Source organism: Anser brachyrhynchus (assembly GCF_964034855.1).
Source record: "Anser brachyrhynchus genome assembly, chromosome: 1".
Taxonomy (NCBI): Eukaryota; Metazoa; Chordata; class Aves; order Anseriformes; family Anatidae; genus Anser; species Anser brachyrhynchus.
The window spans coordinates 115,400,201-115,422,412 of NC_137694.1; the positions used below are offsets into that span (position 1 = coordinate 115,400,201).

Below are 22,212 nucleotides of genomic sequence, written 5' to 3' on the forward strand. Positions count from 1 at the left end.
AAAAAAATCTCTTATGCTGCATACCTAAATAAGGCATGCAGGAAAAGATAATATATTTTAGTAGATCACCTAGGGAGGGGAATATATTAAGCTTTCAGCTCTTCTTTAAGCAGCTCCTGGGCCTCTTGAAACACTTTACCCTTGCCTATCTTTCATACATATTTCTCCACAAACCATCTTGTTGGATATAGAGCAAAGTAAACAGCAAAACAGCAGTAGGTATTTACAGGTGGACCCAGAATTTCCATCAATCTTAATGCACTGACTTGAAAGACCTTAATTAACAGCTAATTGTGGAAATGGTCTGATGAATTCTGTCTTAGATAAGCAGAACTTCTAGTTACTGATTGTAGTTCATTTCCTCATCTTATTAGCTAACTCAGACACGTTTCTTCTGGAAATGAGTTAGTGCTTACTACAGTGTATCATTTACCTTACTCAATACTTGCACTAGGCATTGTGGAAAAACTGGAGCAAACATATCAGTTTGCAACCCAAAGAGCTTCTGTCTGCCCCCCAGCTCTGTCTGGTTTTGTGACAATGAGCAGCACAGCTGTCTCAGGCACTGGATCATGCATCCCTCCAACAACACAGTCTTTTGGCCCCCGCTGTGCAGAAGGACAGGCTTGGACATAACAGTTTCTTCAGGGCTTAATATCAATGTATTCCCGTACTTTGAACCAAAAAGTAAACTACTTTTTTTTTTTCTTCTTCTTCTTTTTTTTTCTCCACCCTTCCTTGCACTTCAGGAAGGCCTTGGTCTACCTCTGTGCCCACCCCCCGCCTAGGTTTCATGTCCTTAGACCAGTCTCTTCTCGCAGCCGGCTGGTCAGATCCCTTTCCTGCAGATGCAGTTAGGATACTGGTGGGATGCTATTTAGCAAGGGTGCTCATGTAGGCTCAGTAGAAACAGACTAGCACATTTTTTTCCTTTGGACTATTGTCCAATTTCTAGCAGCAAGTAAAAGCTTTCCTCTCTTCAGTTCCTTTGATTTATGTTTAATGTTATGTGATGTGCTGAATCAGAGTTACACATTTGGCATATTTGGTGAGATAATATCAAGGCCTTCTATATTTTAGATGGCAAAATTCAGGGTGACTGGAGAACAGCTAGTACAACAGCCTGCAGGGAAGATGCCAAGGTGGGAAGCAGCAGTCTTGCCCTCATCCCATCCCCGCGTGGGGGTCCTGGTTAGAGGTGTCTTTGAAAGAGCCCCGCTCTCTCCCTGATGCTGCAGAGCTGACCACAACAGCCCCTTGTTGCCAAATCCCATCCTTACAGCTGCCCAAAGAGTACATTCCCATATGTGACAGCTCTGTGGCCCAGGCAGCTCAACCCCTGTCCTTGGCGCTCTTTTGCCCTTAGATGCCGCCGATGACCAGGGATTACTCAGCAAGGGGAGGGTGGTGAGGATTAATTCCTTGGCTGATGTCTCAGAGACATGCCTGCTGGCTGCCAGACCTTTAACGCTGCGAGAATGGATATTTTTTCGCTCCAAATGGCAGCTTAAAAATAAGAATAAAAAAGAGCAGAAACATATGTTGATTCCAGCATGGGATGGGATCCACTGGTTCACAGCATCCTGTGAAATAAACCATTTCACTCTCTTCACTGACATCAGAGCACTTCCAGGTATTTTTGCCAGGACTTTATAAACTGTTCTTACTACTGTCACGTATCCTATTTGGCTGGGAATTTGTGCAGTAAGAATAGCACTACACATACATATTCCCACTGCACAAACATCTTGGCAAGTGAAATAATTTATCAGTATATAGCAAACATACTACCTAATGACACACAAGCCCATTTCCTGGACTCGGACTTGTGTGCCAGTATTCATGGCTGTCCAAAACCCTTGTTCAAAGTTGATATCATAATCACTTGGCTAGATCTATTGTAATGTAAACACAGAAAAAAAAACAACTGTGTAACTGACCACCTTTATTAGGCTACCTTTCCCCCTAGAAAGACATCCGAGAAAATGTGTAATGAACTCCAAACAGTTTTGCTTCATCGTGACTAAGAGACCATTGTCTAAAGCAGTTTCTGTCCGTTCCTTGCATCTCCAAGTCTGTTATTAAGATGTTTGCAGTGTTAATGAAGTTCCTGTACAATCTTTTTTTCACATCATATGTAATATCTACAGTTAATAAACCATGATAGGTTTTTACCACTCAAGTGCCAGAGCCTGGCCCCAGATCCTTTTTGTGATTGTTGCTCTCAGCAAATTGCATGGAAATGTCATTTTATTTTATTAGAAGTGGTGATGATGATAACTTGTATTAATGCTGAAAAATACTCTGTCACAATTCAAATCATCGTTAAAAAAAAAAAAAAGTAGGTGATCAGCCACAGAAAGGGAGGTTCAGAGTGGAAACTGGGGAAGTGTTGAAAGACTCCCAGCTCTGGAGGTGCTACCTGGTGATAACGTAATTGCAAACAGGCTTTTGGCCAAATGAATTACACCACATGTAGTTCCCTTGCAGTTGTTGGAAGTACTTTTTTATTAACCCTATTAAATGTCAATGTGTTGGTCCATATGTTGCTCCACAGGGACATACAGCTCTCTGGGGTTAATAGTAATCCAGGGCTTCCATTTTTTTTGTTGGTTTGATACTAAGGTCTTGTAGTACATGTTGTAAGGAACTTCATGTAAAATGACATGGGCTTTTCTTTTTTTTTAATTGTTTGAATACATTGAGTAATGATTACATTTTATCAGAAATTTAGAAGTATCTTCATATTATATTGCTCCTGAGAGGCAATGATTACAATCCATGTGTGTAAGCTCTTCCAGCACAGAGACTGCTTTTTGTGCCAAAGTGTGGCAGAATGAAATTTCCCAAAGTTCTGCTGAAGTATATGAAAATATGATTATTCACCTTAATGCCTCTTCAGTCAGGAACCCAGGAAAAAAAAGTCAGGATTGAGTCTAAGAAATTATTATGATCACATGGTATTTGGGGGATAGGATTCTAGAAACTGTTTTACTGCTCTGTAACATTCATGGATTATACAAAATGCTACATCTGCTAAAGAGGTAAATGTCCATTCTGTGGCAAATTCTAGTAATTATTTTTTTCTCCACTTTTAATAGAAGTTTAACATCAAATAGATTTTTTTTTTTTTATGGCTGACATTTCTAAAACCCACTTCTGATCCACAGAATGATTTGTTTCCATTATGATGAATCATGCTGTTTCAAAAAAGTCCTAACATTTTGTTTTGTTGGTCAAAACATTTCAGTATCATTTTAAAACATCAGCTATGAAATACTATCAAACACATGTGTTGTAATACTATTAAAATTTGTATTTCTAGGCACTACAAAAACAAACAAACAAAGCAAACAAAAAATTAAGTCAAAACAAAATACTACCTGGTTATAAGGAAACATTCATGCATTATGGAGATAAGAAACTTAACAGGAAATCACCGTGTCTTGCCATGAAGTTCTCTATTTTATGCAAAACTGCATCTTCTGTTGGGACACTGTTCAAATAACAAGTCGTGGCCAGTTTTACTTTGTGCTTGTCGCAGGGCAGAAACTACAAACCAAAACATTACTTGCAGTAAAACTGTCCTTGGACTGCCTATACCCAAATCCCTAATTTAAAGTAGGCAGGTATGTGCAGTCCCCAGAATACCCCAGTTTCCTTTGTATTTATTCTCCATGCACTGAAGGGAGCAGTTTTGTGTTCACATTCTTTCTTTCTATGGAAAGAAAGGGAAGGAAGAAATGAACAATGGTAAACTTTGTATCGTAACCCTTATAAATTAAAAATCATCCTAGCTTTGTTTTATGCCATGCACAGAAATTATAAAGCAGCTGTGTCCCGCAGGCAAATCTTAGGGAACTCACACATAGTCATTTAATCTGTAGCCGCTATGGGAAGCAGATGTCAGGGAAGAAGCATGGTTTCCCTTGTAGACAGTTGGTGGTCTACAGGAGGGAGCAGTCCTCCTCGTGCCTCTGGGCTGCGGCTGGTAGGGTGCCTCGTTCCCGCTGCACTGGCCCGACGTGCACAGCAGAGCGCCTCCGAGGATCGTCAAAGATGCAGAGACAAAGCCAAGGTACAGGGCTTGACCTATCTCGTACTTCATCCCGTGAGGAAGCAGGGGGTTGTAGAAATCTGTAACTACATCGTTAGTGGTCCAGGAAACGGGTACCAGGCAAACGAGACCAGCCAGGATGAAGACGATCCCCCCGGAGACCGCGATGGAGGCTTTGGCAGAAGTCCCCTTGGCACAGCGGGTGCACTTCATTCCGACGACGGCAATCACGCATGCCAGCGCGGAAAGGACGCAGGAAATCACCATCATGGCACGGGCTGCTTGGAGGTCACGAGGCAGTGCGAGCTGGGAGCGGTGGACTTGGCACTGGTAGATGCCGGTGCTGTGCCAGACGCACTCCATCCACAGCCCTTTCATATACGCCACAGCTGTTATAATATTGGTGCCTACATGCGCCGTTCGCCACCAGTGTGGCAGAATAGTAGCAATTAGTGTCCCAATTAGACCGAGCAGGCTTAGAGAGAAGCCAAGTAACTGAACAGCTGTGCTTGCCATGCTAATGTTTGTCCTGACTGGTTCCCTTAATAAAGCACCTCCACTCAAATTCCTTCAGAAAACACGGGCTTTTCTTGGAAGATATGCAGCTGTTTTACTTTGACACCTTCTGCTCTCCTAATAAAAGGTAATTGAGGAAAAAAGGAGTTAATTATTACCCAAATGCATTACCTCTCCAGCCAGTGAGGTGCATTCCAAGCGCAGTTAGTGCAATAATTAGCATAGTTATCGCTGTTAATCGTATTTTTGTGGAAGTAATGGGAAAGTAAGCTTCCCTCTTCACTTATATAAACAGTCTTCTGTTGCCCACTGGGAAGAAAACTCAAGACAATTTATGAAATGGAAAAAAATATTTTAAATTCAAATATTCTTCTTCCCAGCAGACTCTTCAAAAAAACAAACATGATTTCCTTCTAAAGCAGAGAATTAGCTAGTGTTAACACTTGGAATGAATGAGATTTATAAAGTAGGGAACTGCAGTTTGCTTTACACGATGAAAACATTCCCAGAAGGTCATAGCAGGACTACAAAAACAATAAGGGCATATTTGCTCAAACTAGGCAGCAACGAGAGTGATTTAAAACCTGTGGAAGAGGATAACAAGTATTGGATTAAAGTCACTTTCCTGACTTGCCAGTATTTCTTGAGGTTGCATTTTAATAAAGCAACTCAAAGGGGAATAATTTTCATTAGCCTCTGTGGAGTCTCAGCTTATGATTTTAGGCTGTGGTCTGAATGACAGCATGTGAAGCCAGATGTACATCATGGAGCTTCTGAGGAGCAACACCTTCACAGTTTTGTCGTGTATAAATTCTAGCTGGAAAACAAGGAACAAGAACTCTTCCTTCTGTATAAATCGCAGATTAAGTGGTCTTTTCCAATGGCTGCCTTGCAAGGTCTGTTATACATCATGCATTATGTGTGTGGGCAGAAACCTGATATTTTAATATATAAAATAACTGTTGCATCAAAATCCAACTTGGAATTCTGAAACAGAAACAAATTTAGGCTCCAATCCTGCAAAGATCTATGCATGTGCTGAACGCATGTTTATGGGAGAAAGCGTAAGTGTTTGCAGGACTGGGCCTTAGCAGGCAAAGGGAGGAAAACCATCTGGTGAAACTAATGAAGACCATTATAACAACAAAATAACGTAGATCGAGGAAAGCGAAAGCTGGTTTACATTCACCTTATCTCAGTAATGAGGCAGGATTGCTTGAGGTGTGCACCAGTGCTGATTTTTGTCTCCAGACAATGCCGTGGCATGCACTGATCTCTGCATAACAGAAATATGGAGTGTCTCTCCCCAGAACAACCCAGAATCCACCTTAGACCTTGTGCCAAAGGAAAGTAAAAAAAATTGAAAAGCATGGGGATTGCATGGGTTAGGCAGGGCAACCACACAGACTGAGAGCCTTGTGCTTAGACACGCTCCTTTTCTTTTGTTTGGAGCATGTCTTCTAGGCGCAGACATGGGGTGGGGAACATTGCGGTGTCGGATGGGGGGTCTGCCAAGAAGTACCAGGCCCTCAGACTAAAAAGGAAGAGCAAAACCAAAGGCCAGCTTTGCTTGAGCAGGGCTCATTTTAGGACTTTTTGGCCCTTCAGGTGCTCTGTAACTAATGCTTAAACAAAAATAAGCTGCTTTCTGTGGTTGTTGAAATAATTTGCCCAATTGGCAAATAGTGAGAAAAAGCAGAGGGTTTCTCTCAGAAATCCTTGTTCTAGGTAGGTGCTGGCCACAGGATCTGTCTGCATTCTGCCAGGGAAGATTGTGTTTCATATTGCTCTCTTTGTAACAGCTATCACAGAGTACTGCAATATCACAGGACAAACATTAAGGCCAAGCACAGCACAGAGGAGCACAGCAAAAGTAAGCAAGTGGTTGTCTCCATCAGTACTGAACATTTGGTTTCTGTTCCTGCCACTTGCTTGGCTAAGAGCTCTAGAAATCCTCAAACTATGATTGTTTTCCAGATTATTTGGTTTCATATATTAAGCAAAAGGAAAACTAAACTGCTGTTTTTTGTTTATTTGTTTTGTTTTGTTTTTACATTATGCTTTGTTTCTTGTGAGGCGTATCGCTATATCTAAGCATGCCACATGTTAGAGAAATCATCCTGGCAATATTCCTTCTAGATCAGGGAGAGCTAGACCTGGCCTTGGGGCACGGCACAAGGATGGGAACATGCCCAGGTCGCATGGGAAATCTGTGACTGAACTGGAGATGAAGCTGGGGTGTCCCCCACCCCACCCCAATCCCAAACCCTAACCCCAGCACCAACTTTCATGTTCCTGCCTGGTCTGACTGTCCCCCACTCCCTTGGTTTTCTTCCATGCACATATCTGCAGGTAAGAGGAAGCCCAGGTTGCTCTCTGTCCGATTGCTTGGTCCACAGGTTATACCCGTATATTGCGCACCTCTCTGGAGAGTGCTAAAGGTTACTCCTGCATGTTTGCAAATAGGCTTTCAAGGTCAGGCATTAGGCTTTGCAGCTAATCCCAGAGAGAACAGGATATAAAAGGTAAATGTGATTTACACCGCCAGTCACGTGAAATGGACTTCCAATTTAATGGAGGTCAGAATACCCTGGGGCTTGGCAGCAGCTATTTTTAGATAGTATTAGGGTGTTGTTTTTAAACATTAGCCATTAAGAGCCTTCTAATTTAAGAAACTGGTGTTAATTAGCCCACTTGCTTGGTTCAGGTTTTCCATGTGCCTTCCTTAGCCAGCTGCCCCTGGTGTTGAATAATGCCACTGAATGAATAATGCCGCTGTTGAATAATGTTGAATAAAACCACTGTGGAGCTGCCACCGCTCCCTACCTGAAAGTGGCAAAGCCAGCAGAAACTGAATGCCTTTATCTCTGAGAACATCAATGGCCCTGTTAAAATGTCTCACCTTACAGCCTTGTTCCTAACCGGTTAGGTGAGGAACATGACCACCACAGAGGGATCAGGTGAATGGCTGGTTGAATATTTCTCCTGGGCTGGCCTAGTTAAATGCAAGGACAGAAGCAAGTCATTTTTCTGCATGGATTGGGTTTGTTAATGTGCTTGAAAAATGAGCGAACCAGAGCCAGCTTTTGTGAGGAAGCAAAGACAATATCTGTATAGGGTCAAAACCTATGCATGTTGGTAAAATGGCTGCTTACCTGAGGGGAGCCAGTAGAGTTAGTGCCCAGTGCACAACTGCTAGAAAAGGCAGGAATGGCTTTCTCAAACCAAGTACCTTACTGATGTGGCTTGTTTCTTCTTTTGTCTTTCCCAGTCAGGTGCCCAGGATATGAAGCGCAAGCTTTTTCTCTTGGAGGAAGCCCCTTTTAGTCCTGGTGGTGTCTGTTTGCATCCCCTCCAGCAATAACACCGGCAACATGCTGGTCTCTTGTCCCATCCCATCCCATCATCTCAAATAAATCATTTTTTTTCATCCTCTTGGTGCAGTTTGGCCTGTGCCAGCATGAACCTTTGAGACAGCTGAACTAAACCCTTGCAGCAGACCTGGTTTGATAAGTGCTGCTATTTTGCTGGGTGATGGATCCTAATGTCAAGGCCCATTATTGGACCAAGAGCAGGGCAGCATGCATGTTTAGGGTAGCCCATCTAAGCACTGAGCGTTTGTAAAATACTTTGAAAAATGGTGAACTGTGAAACTTTTCATTTCCTTGTTCTGCCAGTTTATGCCAACTTCTTTAAGAGCACAAGGGTTGGAAAGACAACTGCCTTTCCATATAAACTTTTGTTTTGTCTGTTGCCTGTGTTGTACAAGAACAGCTATAGCTGGGATAAATCCCAGGCTGTACTTTCCACTGGGCTGTATCACAGCTGCATTAGCTTTGGGAGACATGTCTCCAAAGTAAGCTCCAAATAAACAGCAGAAACCGATGTCACTAATCTGGGTATTTATCCTGGATTAAATGACAGATGCATGTTTTACTGCTGCCTCTTTCATTGTTTCTCATTTTACTATTTCCCTACCCATATCAGTCTTATCCTTTATGTTTCTGTTCTTTCCGAGCCAGACCCTTGAACTGCTTCTTCTCATGCATGCAGATTTTGGCCGTGTTGACTCTCCCCCCTGGGGCTGCAGAATGTTCTGCTGATGGATTTTTATTCAGTCATTTTGGTATTTATCAGCGTACCCTTACTTACCTGTGCTTTCACTTCAGCCCCTCAAATTCTGCACCATTTCTCTCAAAAACTCTGGAAATCTGGCAATCTCAGCCTGTGCAGGGGAAGTGCAAGGTGTTGAGATGCAGTGGAGTCCTTTGTAGACAACCAGCAGAGTCAGGCCTGACGTGCTCCCCGTTGGGGACTTCAGTTCAGCCAGGCCCTGAAGTATGCACTCATTTTACTTGCTTGTTTAATCTCACACAGCCTGAATTATTAAGGTTGGGCACATGTTTAAGTGCCAGCTGAATCAGAGCTTAAGGCATGAACAAGCCGTGCTTCAGCTGGGAGGGTGGGCAAGGTTACCTGCTCCAATGCTTCGAGTTTGGCCGTCTCCCCATCGCCAGGCCCTTTAATTGCTAACGCCTTCTGAAATGTTTTAGGGGAAAAAAATTGGCTGGCACTTTTCACTCTCTAAGAAGAAATTCCTCCCTGTATGTGGGCGTGGGTGAGTAGATCTCCGGGAAATAAGGCCTGTAGGGCTTGCAGCAAAAATTCTTCATTTTTCCCCCTTTTTTTCCTTAAGAAGAGATTAGGAAATCAATAAAAGTTTGAAAGGCGCATTGTAACCAGCCCTGACCCAACACCCACTCTAACCCCTCTCTGAGAAGCAAGGCCTAGCGGCAAAGTCTGACGTTGATCACTGCAGCACAGCTGCGGCGCTGCCAGATGTGCGTGAGGAGCGTGAACCCCTCTTCAGACCCCAAAGCCCCCAGGACTTGCCCCGTGCAGAGCTGCTGGGTTTTAACCAGCCTGGTGCTGCCTCATTGTTTCCTCCTGCACAGGCGGGCTCCTTCACACCAACACCAGCGCCATCTGCCCCTGCTGCTTTTTCGGGCCTCTGTGTTGGCCATAGGTGCTGCCAAGGGTACCTCCATTCATTTTGTGGTTTGTTTCTGCCTGAGACCAGCCATACATTATCTCTGCACCAAATGCTCTTGTCTTTAAAATGCTCTTGCTTTGAAATATTCTTGAGTGGACTCCATTATTTTTTTTTTCTGTTACAGAAGTATTTCACATTTTGGGTTTTGTTTGTTTCGTTGGTTTTGTTCAGGGGCACAAAACAAAAGATTAATTTTCACCTTGAACTTGCTTAAATGTCAAAAGACCTGGAAAAAGTAGAAACCACACAACTTGAAAAGTATCAGGTCCACAATTTGATCCCACATAATTTTACCCCCCAGATTCGGGACTCTTGTCATCTCTGTCCTCTGGATAGCCAGTGGTGAGGTCGGTAGCTCAGGGGGTGGTTTAGATCTTTGCTGGGATGAGTTGCCATTCAGGCTGCCATCTGCTTTTTGGGGAAGATAGAGGCAGCTGAGAGGAATGGGTCTCCTTGCTGAAGTGCTCCATGCAGAGCCTTATCCCAGGCCTCAGGGAGAAGGACCACAACATGAAGCTATTGGCATGGTATGAACAGACAACAAGGTTAAGGGATGAAAGAATAGTCTCCGGGATAGTCCCCAGAACTGCTCATCTGGATCAAAGCTTTCCAAAGAGTCCAGAGATTTTGAGCAGCTTGGTTTTTGGATGCTTAGTTTGAGAAACCATGAAGTGCTCAAATCTGCTCTATGGGGAGCCAGATCTAAGCTCTAAGAACTGGGAAACTTGAAGTCATTTGTCATATCTATAGCAGGGTCTCAAGGTCCACCCAAAAAAACTGTGGTGTGGAAAAAAGAATTGAAGGACAATATTATCTGAAAGCTAAACTGTGATTATATGAAAATGATTGATGTTTTCAGACAGAGGTATATATGCATACAATTATATGGTTGGCGCATGAACAAAAGCTCTTGTGCTTGGACCACTTGCAGCTCACATGATCTCATTTTTTACTGAATGTAGCCAAGGTTAATAGTTTTGAAAGATAATAAACATCCACAATATGGTAGAGGTTCCTCCATATAGTGTAACATAGAGGAGGAGATGATGAATGGTGCATTTATAAAATGCACCACATACAATGTGGCTACTTAGTACTGTCTTATATTTATAATATTAATGTCTTAAATGAGCATTGTAGCAAATATACACTATAAACCTTCATTTTCTTTCAGAAAGTCAATCCTTTCACTGAAATTGGTTTACTGAGTCTAGGAGGTGTTTGTTTGCCTATGGGACGCTGCTAGATGAGTAAGCTTAACATGCTGGAAATAATGGACTCTTTTCTTAAATGTTGACTGTGGCTTTGGAAGAAATTCTTCTGGAGTTATTAGTACTTGTTTGGTTAATCTTAATTTGGATCCATCTGCAAACACACAAACATTATGAGGTACTGTATATGTACATGATAAAGCAGCCTTTTTTTCCTTTAGAGCCTCACTTGTTCTAGAGTAATGGATTTTATTCAGGGAAGTGAGACAAACAAGGCTGCTGTCTTGGGGGTTTATCTATGTTATTCTACAAAATTCTGAGGGTGTATTGGGCAAATCACAAATGCCAGATTTCATTTTCTGGGTGTACCAAACACAACAAGCTTGACTATTAAGAAATTCAGTGGAAGACGGGACAAGGTAATGTGCTATGATATACTCAGTACTATGAAAATCAGGTATGTGGCTCCACTTGCTGAACACTAAACATTAGGTCGCATTACTGATAGTCTGGGCTTTTCTTCTCCACATGCAAAGTGGAAATAATTTCAACTGAGGGTAAATTAATCGGTGTTTGAAACACTGTTGTATTACAATAAGACCACCAAGACACTGCCTTAAACTCAATGGAACATTTCATTGGAAAGCTAGTATACAAGGAGAAGGCAAGATAACAGTTAGCATTTTGGGGGGTGAGATAATTCACAGTGTTTATACACAGTGTCAGTATGCAAAAAAAAAATGTGCAAAACAAGGAGGCATGGGAACTGAAACTCCAATTGTTTGCCTACCAGTGTCTTTGTGGACCCTTACCTTCCAGAATAAATGTAGCCAAATCAACATCAGAAAGTCTCCTTGTAGCCTGGCATTTGAAACAACCATATCCCTTTTTGGAACATGATCTGCTGGAAGCAGGGAAATTTTGTGCGTAGGCTGGGCTTTTATCAGGCCCTCAGATTAAAAGGCCACCACATCTGCAGAAAGGGTTGCAGCCTGAATGACGCAGAACTTACGGGGGGCTCCGTGCCCTGGAGGATTCCTGTCGGCAAGCGTGAGCTGGTAAATTAATCGCTGCCCAGGCAGATTACAAAAAACTAACAGCTAAAACAGAGCACTTATTGCCCTGGAGCACTGAGAGATCTTGGAGCTGTTTCAGCCCGGATGTCAAGAGCCTTTGGGCCAGGTTGTCCGCTAGCATAAATCCACACGGTGCCACTCAGCAGTAGGGATGGGGCGGCACTAACACGGCGTTTGGGAGATGGAGGCTTTGAGCTGTGTCCCCCAGTCTGCATGCGTGCGGCTGGCTGGCTACCTATTGTATCTGAGTTATTATAATTTATGACCAGCGTCTGCAATGCCTGCGCAGCCTGCGTGAGCACTGCCTTCAGGTTACTCCTGGGTGATTTTGCCCAGTCAGATTTTAAATGACTCAAGCCCTGGAGTTTCTAACATTTCCTGTGGCGGGCTGTGCTGCAGTCTGGTACACTTCACCATGCAGAAATACATCCTGAGTGCCAAACTAAATTCTCATGCTCCTTCTCCCAGCCATATTTCCTTGAAACAGCCTAAACAAATTACCTCGGTGATGCGTATGCCCTGGAAATACCTATTGAAAGTTATCATACCTTTTTTGTTACCCGTGTCCCACCTAGGCTCTCTCCTTCTTCCCCTTGTCCCCCCGCTCTCATGCTATTGACATTGCTCAACAATGCTTAAAATAGTTTTCAGCCCAATTTAGCTTCATCTTTGTTGTAAGGTCGTGTGATATATTGCAATTTAGGTTGTCTTTGCCGCAGGACAGAGTTTTCCTTCAGCCACTGCTCAAACTGACCTCAGAAAGGGATCATGTTCCCAGCCTGTGTTATCCTTTGATACAGGTGCTTCCAGAAACTTCCCCTACTATGTGAACCATTGCTTTGTTGAAGACTGAAATTAGATTTGCAGGGTTTACACTGCAGTGCATAGCTTGCTGGGTGACTGCACATTTGCAGCTTTCCTCTCCTTCTTGGGACTGCTTGCGGATCTGAGCTCCATCTTGGGCATGAGCTCGCGTGGAGGGGCCAGTGCCCTCTTGTCAAAAGATCTAAGGGAGGAAATACGCACCCCGGCAAAACCTGAAACAAGATCTGGGCTGCTGTGTTTCACTCAGCAGCCACAGAACGAAGAGGGGAGGGGGAAAGGGGTGCCATTTGCTTGCCTCTGTGCAAAAAAAGTGTGTGGATCAATCCTTTGCCTCTCCTTTCTGCACCAGTAAGCTTTCATCCCAGCCATCCACAGAGGCCACTCACCTTTTTTTGTTGATTTTTTTTTTGTAATTTTTGGTTCCCATGTGTTTTTTTTTTTGGTTCCATGGAGCCTAGGAAGGCTCCCAGGCAGAAATGTGGGCTGAGCCCCTGAGCAGTGCATTCTATATGCCTGGCTGTGCTGCACAAATTGAGCCTGGCCCGCATGGATGGCCAGCATGAGGCACTGGTGGCACCTGGGCTGCCTAGGGGGGACACACGCTCTTGGTGCCACTGCCCACGCTTGGCAGATCCCAGTGGGCTGGCAGGCAATGCTGCTGTGAGTGGTCTTCAGGACAGATATTTGGCAGCCCCAGATCAATGGCCAACCTTCCCCATTCTTCCCTACTGACCTGGGTGTGCTGAAGATCCATCTGAGAAAATCCAGATATGTCCTAACCTGGTTAATGTGCCTAGGGGCTGTTATGGTGGTGGGCATTGTAAGAACTGCACAAGAAGATAAATGTCACTGCTAAAGCCGGAGCAGTGAGCTGGCATGCCCTGCATACCTCGGTGAGCTTGGGCTCATTTGTGTTGGTGTAAATGGAGAGCAGCTGCTCAAGCCCATCCTATTAAAGACCTGATACATCGGAATCAGACCTGACAGAGATCTTCCTTGCCCTTCAGTGTTTGCCTTAACTTTGGATTTGCAACACAGTCATGGAGGTTTTACACAAAGCTGTAGATCCTCAGACTTCTGTACCTACACAGGAGCCATATTTTATTTCTAGGCCAACTTAACCCCATTAACAAACGAACTGGCAGCCAAGTAACAGAGTGCTCAGGATGCACGTACCTGTGGCACCACCTGCAACATGCAAATTGGTGGGAGCACTGTGCTCAGGGCATCAGCCTCCCTTTGAGCTGAGCACACGTGGGACTCTTCACTGCTGTGTGTTGCCCTGTATTTGTTCTGATAGCTATATCTGTGGCCCTGCCTGAAATTCTCCCCATGTCTTTGACACTTTCATTTGTCTTTCACTACATGACCAGAATAAATAAGACCATCAGCCACAAACTCATTTGTCTTTGCTGTAGCTCTCAGAGAGTGCTGTAATTATTTAACTTCTTAAAACTTTCACACTCTTACAACTCTCATAAAGTAGTTGGTTAACTCTTGATATTTTCTCCCCAGCTGTGATGATTTAATCTAGCCTGGGTTTTGAAAGAGTCAGCCAGGAAAACCCCACAGCGCAATACAGCTCATTTATAAGGATCGGCGTTTCTGCAAGACCAAGCCTGTGCTGCACTCTACATCTGTCTTATCTAAACACTACCACCACACTGTATTTAGGTTTTCACGGTAAGTTAAACCACGACACGTAGATTTGAGAAAGTCATACATCTGGCCTGGAAAGATCATTCTGTATTTTAAACATTTTGTGGAACAGCTCCATATTATTAATTCAGGTAGAGAACATTTGTTTTGGGAGGTTTAGTTCTCTTGCCAGCAAGGGGGAAGCACTGTGGTCTCTTTACCACAGAAGTTCTTACCGCTCACAAAACCCCCCAAAATTAAGCCAGTCCTCACCAACTTTATAAATCACGGCCTTTCATAAACATCACAAAACTATTCTGATGTGAGAATTGTGTTATAACACAGGTGAAATTCCCATTCTTCCCCAGTGATGACTTTCACCCATAAGTGAGAAAAGAGCCAAAATAACTCAGAAACCCAGCAGTGACAATTTATATTTCAAAATCAAGTCCTCTGAATTCCAAAGCCAGGAAATTCTTATAATTAAGATGCCTTTTACAGACATTAAATACCCGATATAGTTTATGTTGCTTATTAATGGTCAACAAGAATACTTTAAACTTTATATTTAACACAGAAATTGTAAGTATAAACTTCTCCCACTACATATATTTGCTATTGCTGAGCTAACATTGAAAGACACATACTAACTTTTTAAATTTCCTGACTTTTATGGTTGCTCAATTTTGCAACCTTAACATTATTTTGAAACTAGGATTGTGTAAAATTTTCCCCGTGAGACTAAGAGAACTATGTGATTTTGAAATGTTGCCTTTCTATAGCTAATTTCCCTGGTTTTGTGCGTTGTTTTTTTTTAACTGAAAATCTTGCAGACAGGAGCAAAATCACAGGACCTCAACAATAATCAAGTGTGTTTCTAATACCCTGGTGCCTTAACTTCTCAGCGTTTGCTGGGTGTTCGTGCTCAGGTGCAGGTGTACGTCTGCGACTGATCACAGCCCTGTCCAGGAAAGCACTTGACATCGCTTAAACCGCTCTCATGCTCAGGGTGAAGCACTAGCTTAAGTGCTTTCCTGTATTGGGGAATATCTATAGAGATATTTAAACTTGAAAGGAAATTGAATTTAATTTTCCTATCAATGCATGTGGGATTTGAACAGGTGACGAATTACGTCTAATGGCTGCTAGTGTGTGTAGTCCCTGGACGTGAATGGGAAATTAATTCTTTCTGTCTATGTGGAATCATAAAGCAGCGTAATAAGTAAGAGAAACTGTGCTCATGTAAAACACAGCACAGGTCGTTCTGGGTTTGTGTCCAGACTGTTTTGCAACTCATGTTACAGATTTGTTTCTGGGCCCAATGCTGGCTCTTTTTCTGGGGGTGAGCAGATGTCAGGAGCTCTTCTATTAGCCGGCCTCTTTAGGTGAAAATTCGCCCCTTGTGAGGGGGAGTAGCAGACACAAGCAATATTTAAAACCCCTTAAACAGGATTAAATGTTGTCTTAAGTCTGGTGCTGGCTCTCCACACCCCTCACGGGATGAACATGAACGCTGTAAGCGAAGGGAGGGCGATGCCCGTCAGCCCAGCTCCAAGGGGCAGTACTACGGCGCAGTGCCGGCAGGTTCAGGCTTTGCCAAGAGCACGTCATCCTCTTCCCTGTGCAGCAGGACAGGAACGGACACCCTACGCCCATCTGCAATGAACTGTTTTATTGCTAACGCTAAATGGCGCGTGACTCTCTACCTAGAGCACATGTGTTTACTGTAGGACGTCACCAAATGAATACGACTGAGAGTTGCAAAGGAAAACCAATTACTTTTTAAGCAAGGGCAAATCATTTGTGCTACAAGGAGCACTAAACCTTGTGGAAGCAAAGGTCTTCCAAAGGGCTCAGCATCACACAGGAGAAAGTGATTCACGCTACTAGTAGCTGGGTTTTCAAAACTAAGCACAATGACGGGGGTATTTATTTAATTTGGAAAGTACTGGGTGGCGCAGGTTTGTTTCCTTTGAATGCGTGTCTTCCTGGATCATGTGCCAGTGTCTTTTCATGAGCTGACGAATGTATCGAATTTAGGTGCTGAAAGGAACAGGAGACACTTTTACTATGTTCCAAAGAATGGGAAATATGGTTTCGTGGGTTTATTTTTCATTCATTTAGGTGCCGTCCGGTTGCCCGCTGCAGATGCCTCTGTAAATATCTGCAAAGGAGGGACCTTTCGGGAACTAGCAGCTACTGATACACTGCACCCAGCAGCCAGAGCCAATAGAAACATACCCAATGTCCTGGATCTCTGTTTTCATTTCTTTCTTGTTCCAGTGTAGCTGTGGATTTTTCTTCCTGGCTTAGAGGTGAGTGCTGCCAAGCAGCCAGGCTGAGTGAGCCCTGCCCTGAGCCGACTGCAAAATCTGCAAGGGGAATGGCGGTGTCCAGGATTGTCCTGTCCCTGCTCTCCCTCACAGCTGGCCTTACTTCAGGAATCTGCTCCCAAGGGAGGAAGAGAAACCTGCCGTGGTGCTCCAGGTGCCCTGGGGCTGGCTAGCCACATGCCTGGGGCTGTTACAATGTGGTTGCCCTGCTATTACTACTGCTATTATAATGGCAAACCGAATCCTTGCATAACGACTGAAGGATTTGACCATTACAGCAATGGCACTAATATTGCCTTACTATTATTATTTCTGGTCTCTTACTACCATTTCCCATGTCGCATAATTCCAATATGCTTTTCAGAGGCAGCCACGTCTTCCAAGGTCTTTGTTAGTGCCCGCTACAGAGATGGGAAAAGCCACACGATAGTCTGCCAGAGCCTAACACAGCAATTAACCCGCTGGTCCTTCCTTGATGCGGTGGTTCATGATGATGAAAGCTCCAGACCTGCCGGCTCCAAGGAGTTACTTTTACTGTATCAACTTTTCATGTGTAATAAAAAGTATAGCCACATGAGAAAATGAACTTATCTATGTACCCCCAGGTTTCAGAGAGCAAAAGGCTGCTAAACCAAGCAATGTGATTAGGAAAAATAAGGAAATGAAATCACTTAATGGGAATGTGCAGTGCATAGAAGGAATCAATAAATAGTTCCCAGGAGTTACCAAGGGCTGTTTTAATGCTTTTTGGACCTAAACTATCTAATCCCTACCCTTTCTGTTTTATTTGTCCTCCGTTCTATCACATATCACTGGAATATCATGCATCCTGTGAAGATCACAACAGCTGCTTGGTCCCGGGACTCAAGGTACAGTGACAGGGTCAAACTCTCTTTATGTTATGTATCAGATTCTCCATGAGAACTCTCTCTCTCTAGAACTGCTTTAAAGCCTTTCTGAGGATACGGATATGAGCCCGTTTCCACATGCACCAAACTGTCTTCCTTTTGCTGAGGCTTAATGCATGCTGTGGAATAATCATCCCCTGGATTTGGCCAGTAGCAATAGTTCGTCTGAACACTGATAGATAAAGCAGTGCAGTGTGTTGTGCTGTATGGCTGATAAATCATTTTGCAAAGCACTTACTGCAAAAGAGGAGGAAATTAAAGCCTGCAGGCCTCTCGGTGACATCTGGGTAGCTTCTCTGTGACTAACATCACAAGTTGTCCCTAGATGTTTTCTGACTTACCTACCTGTTTTTGTTGGGTTTTGTTTGTTATCCACTGTACAAATGGGACAAATGGATGGAGGCAGAAAACTCTGAGTACTGTATTCAGCACCCATTGAAGGTACCATTCACTTGAATGAGTCCTGGACCAAGATTTTAGTTCTGGATGCTGGGAAATTATTTCCTTGTCACTGTTCACAACAATAAGCTTTCAGAGGATATGACTGCAAGGGTGATAAACTGGGTGATCACTCAGCTGGTGATCAACTCAGAGAGTAACAAATGAATGACAAAAATTGGGTTAACAGATGATTTTAATTCAAGTTACTGTTAAGCAACATTAATTTGCAGCCTTTTTTTTGTTTGGTGATGTCTACCTGAGCAGAGGAATGTATGCCAGACTCCAGCAGTGCACATAACTCATGGTTCTGAACACCTATCACAGAGTCATTGCACCATCTTAGTTTTTCCCCTTTACAATACCTTATATTCAGCCAGGAGGATAGTCTATCTGCTGGTCTTTATCATCGCTGGAGAAAGCCCTAGTGATGTGGGTGAAAGTCTGGCTTGCTTCAGTGGAAGTTGAGCCATGGTAAGGAAAACTGAGGAGGACTACAGGATTTGCCTCATTCTCCCAAAGATCAAAAGAGATATCTGTGAGATGGACAAAGTTTTAGCAAACTTAGAAAACTGTAAAAACACTACTTAATTTTAACCAACCTGGATTTTGAAATCAAGGTATCCCTTCACCTAGTAATTCTGTGTGCCATCAACATGTCCAGTGACAAGATCACACCAAATCCTATGACTGAACCATTCTAATTTGGGAGAATTTGGCTATGGTTTAAATCCAGGTTACAGCTTAAGTGTGTATCTCAATATACAGATGCCCGTTTGTGCAAGTTTTTCTCATTCTTTGACTCACAAAATGTATTTTACATATCAATATAGAAAAAATTGCATCATGTTAGATCAAAGATTCATCCAATCCTGTAGACTATCCCCAAAGTGCAAATAGCTGAGGTTTAGGAAGGAGAGTAAAAACAGGGAAAGCATGTAACATTTATTTTCCAGAATACTCTCCCTGTCTCCAACAAGCTGATGATCACAGACCTCTTGACCCTGAAATATTATCTTAGTGTTTCACCTTAATGACTTTTTCTTTCACTGTTTCATCCAATTACTTTTTCAATGTGTGCAGAGGTTTAATATTTACTGTCCCGTGGCAGAGGATAAAGAATATTCTTTTATTATTTTTTAGTTTTTAGTTTTAAACCTGCTATATCCTTGTTTTGTTGAATGTCCCTTTCTTCCTGTATTAGAACAGTTATTCCCTATTTAACTTCTCCATGCCACTCACGATTTTGTAACATAAATGCAACTGTGAGGGCAATCCAAATCCACACAGTTCAGATCTACATGATACCAGAAGATATAAAATGGCTTGATTCTTCATAGTAAAGCCACATTTCCACCTATTTCCATTTTCTACCATTTTCCACCCATGCAACCTGCAGTTCTCAGCATAATAAAACATAACAAGCAAGACTTCTTGGCAAGTGGAGGCAAGTTATTTAATGCCTGTTGAGAATCTGTCCCCGTATGTTTAATAAATGCTTTCATTCAATAAATGTATACTCAGCTTTAAGAAACATGGAAACTACAGTTTTTTGCATCAAGTGCCAAGATAATAATAATCTGGCAAGTAACTGTTTACTCAAAGTAGTAAAAGGCCAGTGAAGCCAAGACTTGCTGTTACCACTGTAATAATAAATATTTGCTGGTGACCACCAGTCTTCAGTGAAAATTTCAGGTGCCTCTGGTATTTTTCAATTTTTGCTAAGTACCAAGTGACTCGGGGTCCAGCTCTGCTGCTCTTTCTCATACTGAGTTTTATCTGATGGCAAATTAGCCTCAAAAGACTTGAGTGAAAGCAAAATACAACTCATGCTGTAGAACAGCAGCAGAATCTGATCCTGTGTTGCTGGTCTCTAAGTGATTTTTGAGTAGCTGGCACCAGGGCTTTACATACATCTTTAAAATACTGGAGGTCTGGGTTTATTACCAAACATTGTTTTAAAAAAGACGTATGCTATTTCTATTATATACTGTTTGTAAAAACTATGTATTCTTAGACTGGATACTGCAGCTTCTGAAACAAAAGGTAAATGACAAATTCAGACTTCTGGAATTGTGGTACTTCCACCGAAACCTCACTGGGCACATCTGTATATATCACCATTGAATTATTACTGTTCTACTAAACTGCAAGTTATTTTCTCTTACACCCAATAGTCTGGAGGAAAAAAAAAAAAAAAAAAAAAAAAAGAAGTCCTTATTGACAACCAGTGATACTGGGAAAAAATTAAATCAATAAAATGAAAAAAATGATCTGACATTAATTATGGTTGTAAGGCTTGCTTCTGGACACACCACAAAAATAATCTGTATTTCAGAGCTCTGTTACTATATTGCTCTATTTCATTCATAGAACAATCCATTTTGGCCCTGGGAGTACCAGATGCAGAAATCACTTTAGGAAAAAAAATGACAAAACAAAACAAAACAAAAAACACCAAAAATATGCTAAAAGCAAAACCCAAGGAGGACTTTACTTGAGTGGGTTTTCATTACCATGGAGCTCATTCTCAGAGAGGATCTGTAGAGAGAGGCACATCTGTGAGAGGGTACAACAAACTTCTTGCCCCTGGATGTCTTCAGGACACAGATATCTGTCACAAACCCAAAGAGAGTCCAACAGAGAAAGTGTTATACCCTCTACCACTGTAAATCACAATAGATCAACAGCATGGTGCCATTTTTTTCCAGCTAAACTGGAAGCAAGGCTCAGGCTCACTGCCTAACAGGCACCATCACTCCTAAGCTGTTGACCACCTGCTGAGGTTGATGGGACCACAGGGCACTTGGCACTTTGTGGGTTCCTGGTCCTCAAGAAGAGACCATTCTCTTTCCCTCTCTGCACAGGTAGGAGCAATTGCAAAACTCCAGGAAGCCCCCTGGTCCCACAAGCCTGCAAGTGAGAGTGGTCCCCCACCATGCTGGTCATACCTTGTTGGGCCTTTTCCTTCTCAGGTGCAGCAAGCGGGCTCTGTCAGAGCACTGAACATGTATCAACATCTTGATTTGGAAAGGAGGAGCACATTGAATTTATAATCGCTTGCTGAGTGACATGCAATTTGTAGCTTGCTTCCAAGTCCTCAGGCAAGTGGCAATAGGTCAGCAAAAGCTTTTACCGTTGTTTGTTTTGGAATATAAAATCTTTAATGTTCTTCATTTTAAAATGATATTGTCAAATGAGTAGAAATAGGTTTCAATAGCTGCCATGTGGAAAGCAGCATACTAAATGTATGATACCTGGCATGTCTGGGGGGCTCTCTACCCCATGGTAAAAAGGTAGAGCCTGTGTAAGTCAGGCTGGGCACACAGGGTGAGTGAGCTACAGGGTATGGATCTGCTCCTCCAGGCCAACAAGAATTGATGCATATTTTCTGTAGGGGGATCCTTTTGTCTTCACCTCAGACAACACAATAATATTTACTTGCTACATGCCTACAGCCAGTTCTTGATCTCAAAGAGATTTGCAGAAGATAAGTAGTATGACCCTTTCTAAGTAAAAGGATAAACTGAGGTACAGAAATGTTTGGCCACACAAAGGTTTAGAAACAGTGTGTGTAGCAGATTCCCACATTTCCCATTTCCTTCTGAGACAATTTCTCCAGACTGAGCTTAGATCCCTTCTGGGAACATGTATTTAATCCCAGATCTCCTTAGACACACCCTACCAATAAATCTGCAGGACAGGTTCCCGTGATGTGGTCTCAAACATCAGCAAAGTTAGGTGACAGCAAGTCTTTGTACTGTGAGAGAGGCTGCCCAGTGCATTTTGAGAACTCATAGCTGCATCTTTCACTATGTGGAAAGCCTACCGAAAAAGAATTGCAGTAACAGAAAAATGTGGCCAAGACAGCACGCATTGCTCTTACAGGATGACTGGGATGACTGCAAAGTCAATAAGGGTGCATACAGCGTATGCAAATTTTACAGATATATATATATATATATATAAAAGGAAAACAAAACTACTCTTGTGACATCTTTAATATGTCTTTCCACCAAGAGCTCAGAATCAAAAATAACCAAGTCAATAATACTTGAACTAACACCTTCAAATTTCATTCTCTTCTAATACGCACAACACAGCTATGTACTAATTACCCTGCTCATTTGCATTTACTCTACATCATCTGTATTTTC

The 22,212-nt window shown here is 42.7% G+C and overlaps 1 protein-coding gene across 2 annotated transcripts in view; it reads right to left on the minus strand.

Moving 5' to 3' along the window:
* Positions 1-1,018: 1,018 nt before the first annotated feature.
* The window catches only part of CLDN14 (claudin 14), a 29,633-nt gene continuing 8,439 nt past the window's right edge, over positions 1,019-22,212 (minus strand). For both annotated transcript variants that reach the window (XM_080556326.1, XM_080556325.1), the window contains one exon: positions 1,019-4,690. In XM_080556326.1, the coding sequence (XP_080412452.1) occupies positions 3,863-4,573 (711 nt within the window). In that variant the 5' untranslated portion in view covers positions 4,574-4,690 and the 3' untranslated portion in view covers positions 1,019-3,862. The remainder of the gene's footprint in view (positions 4,691-22,212) is intronic.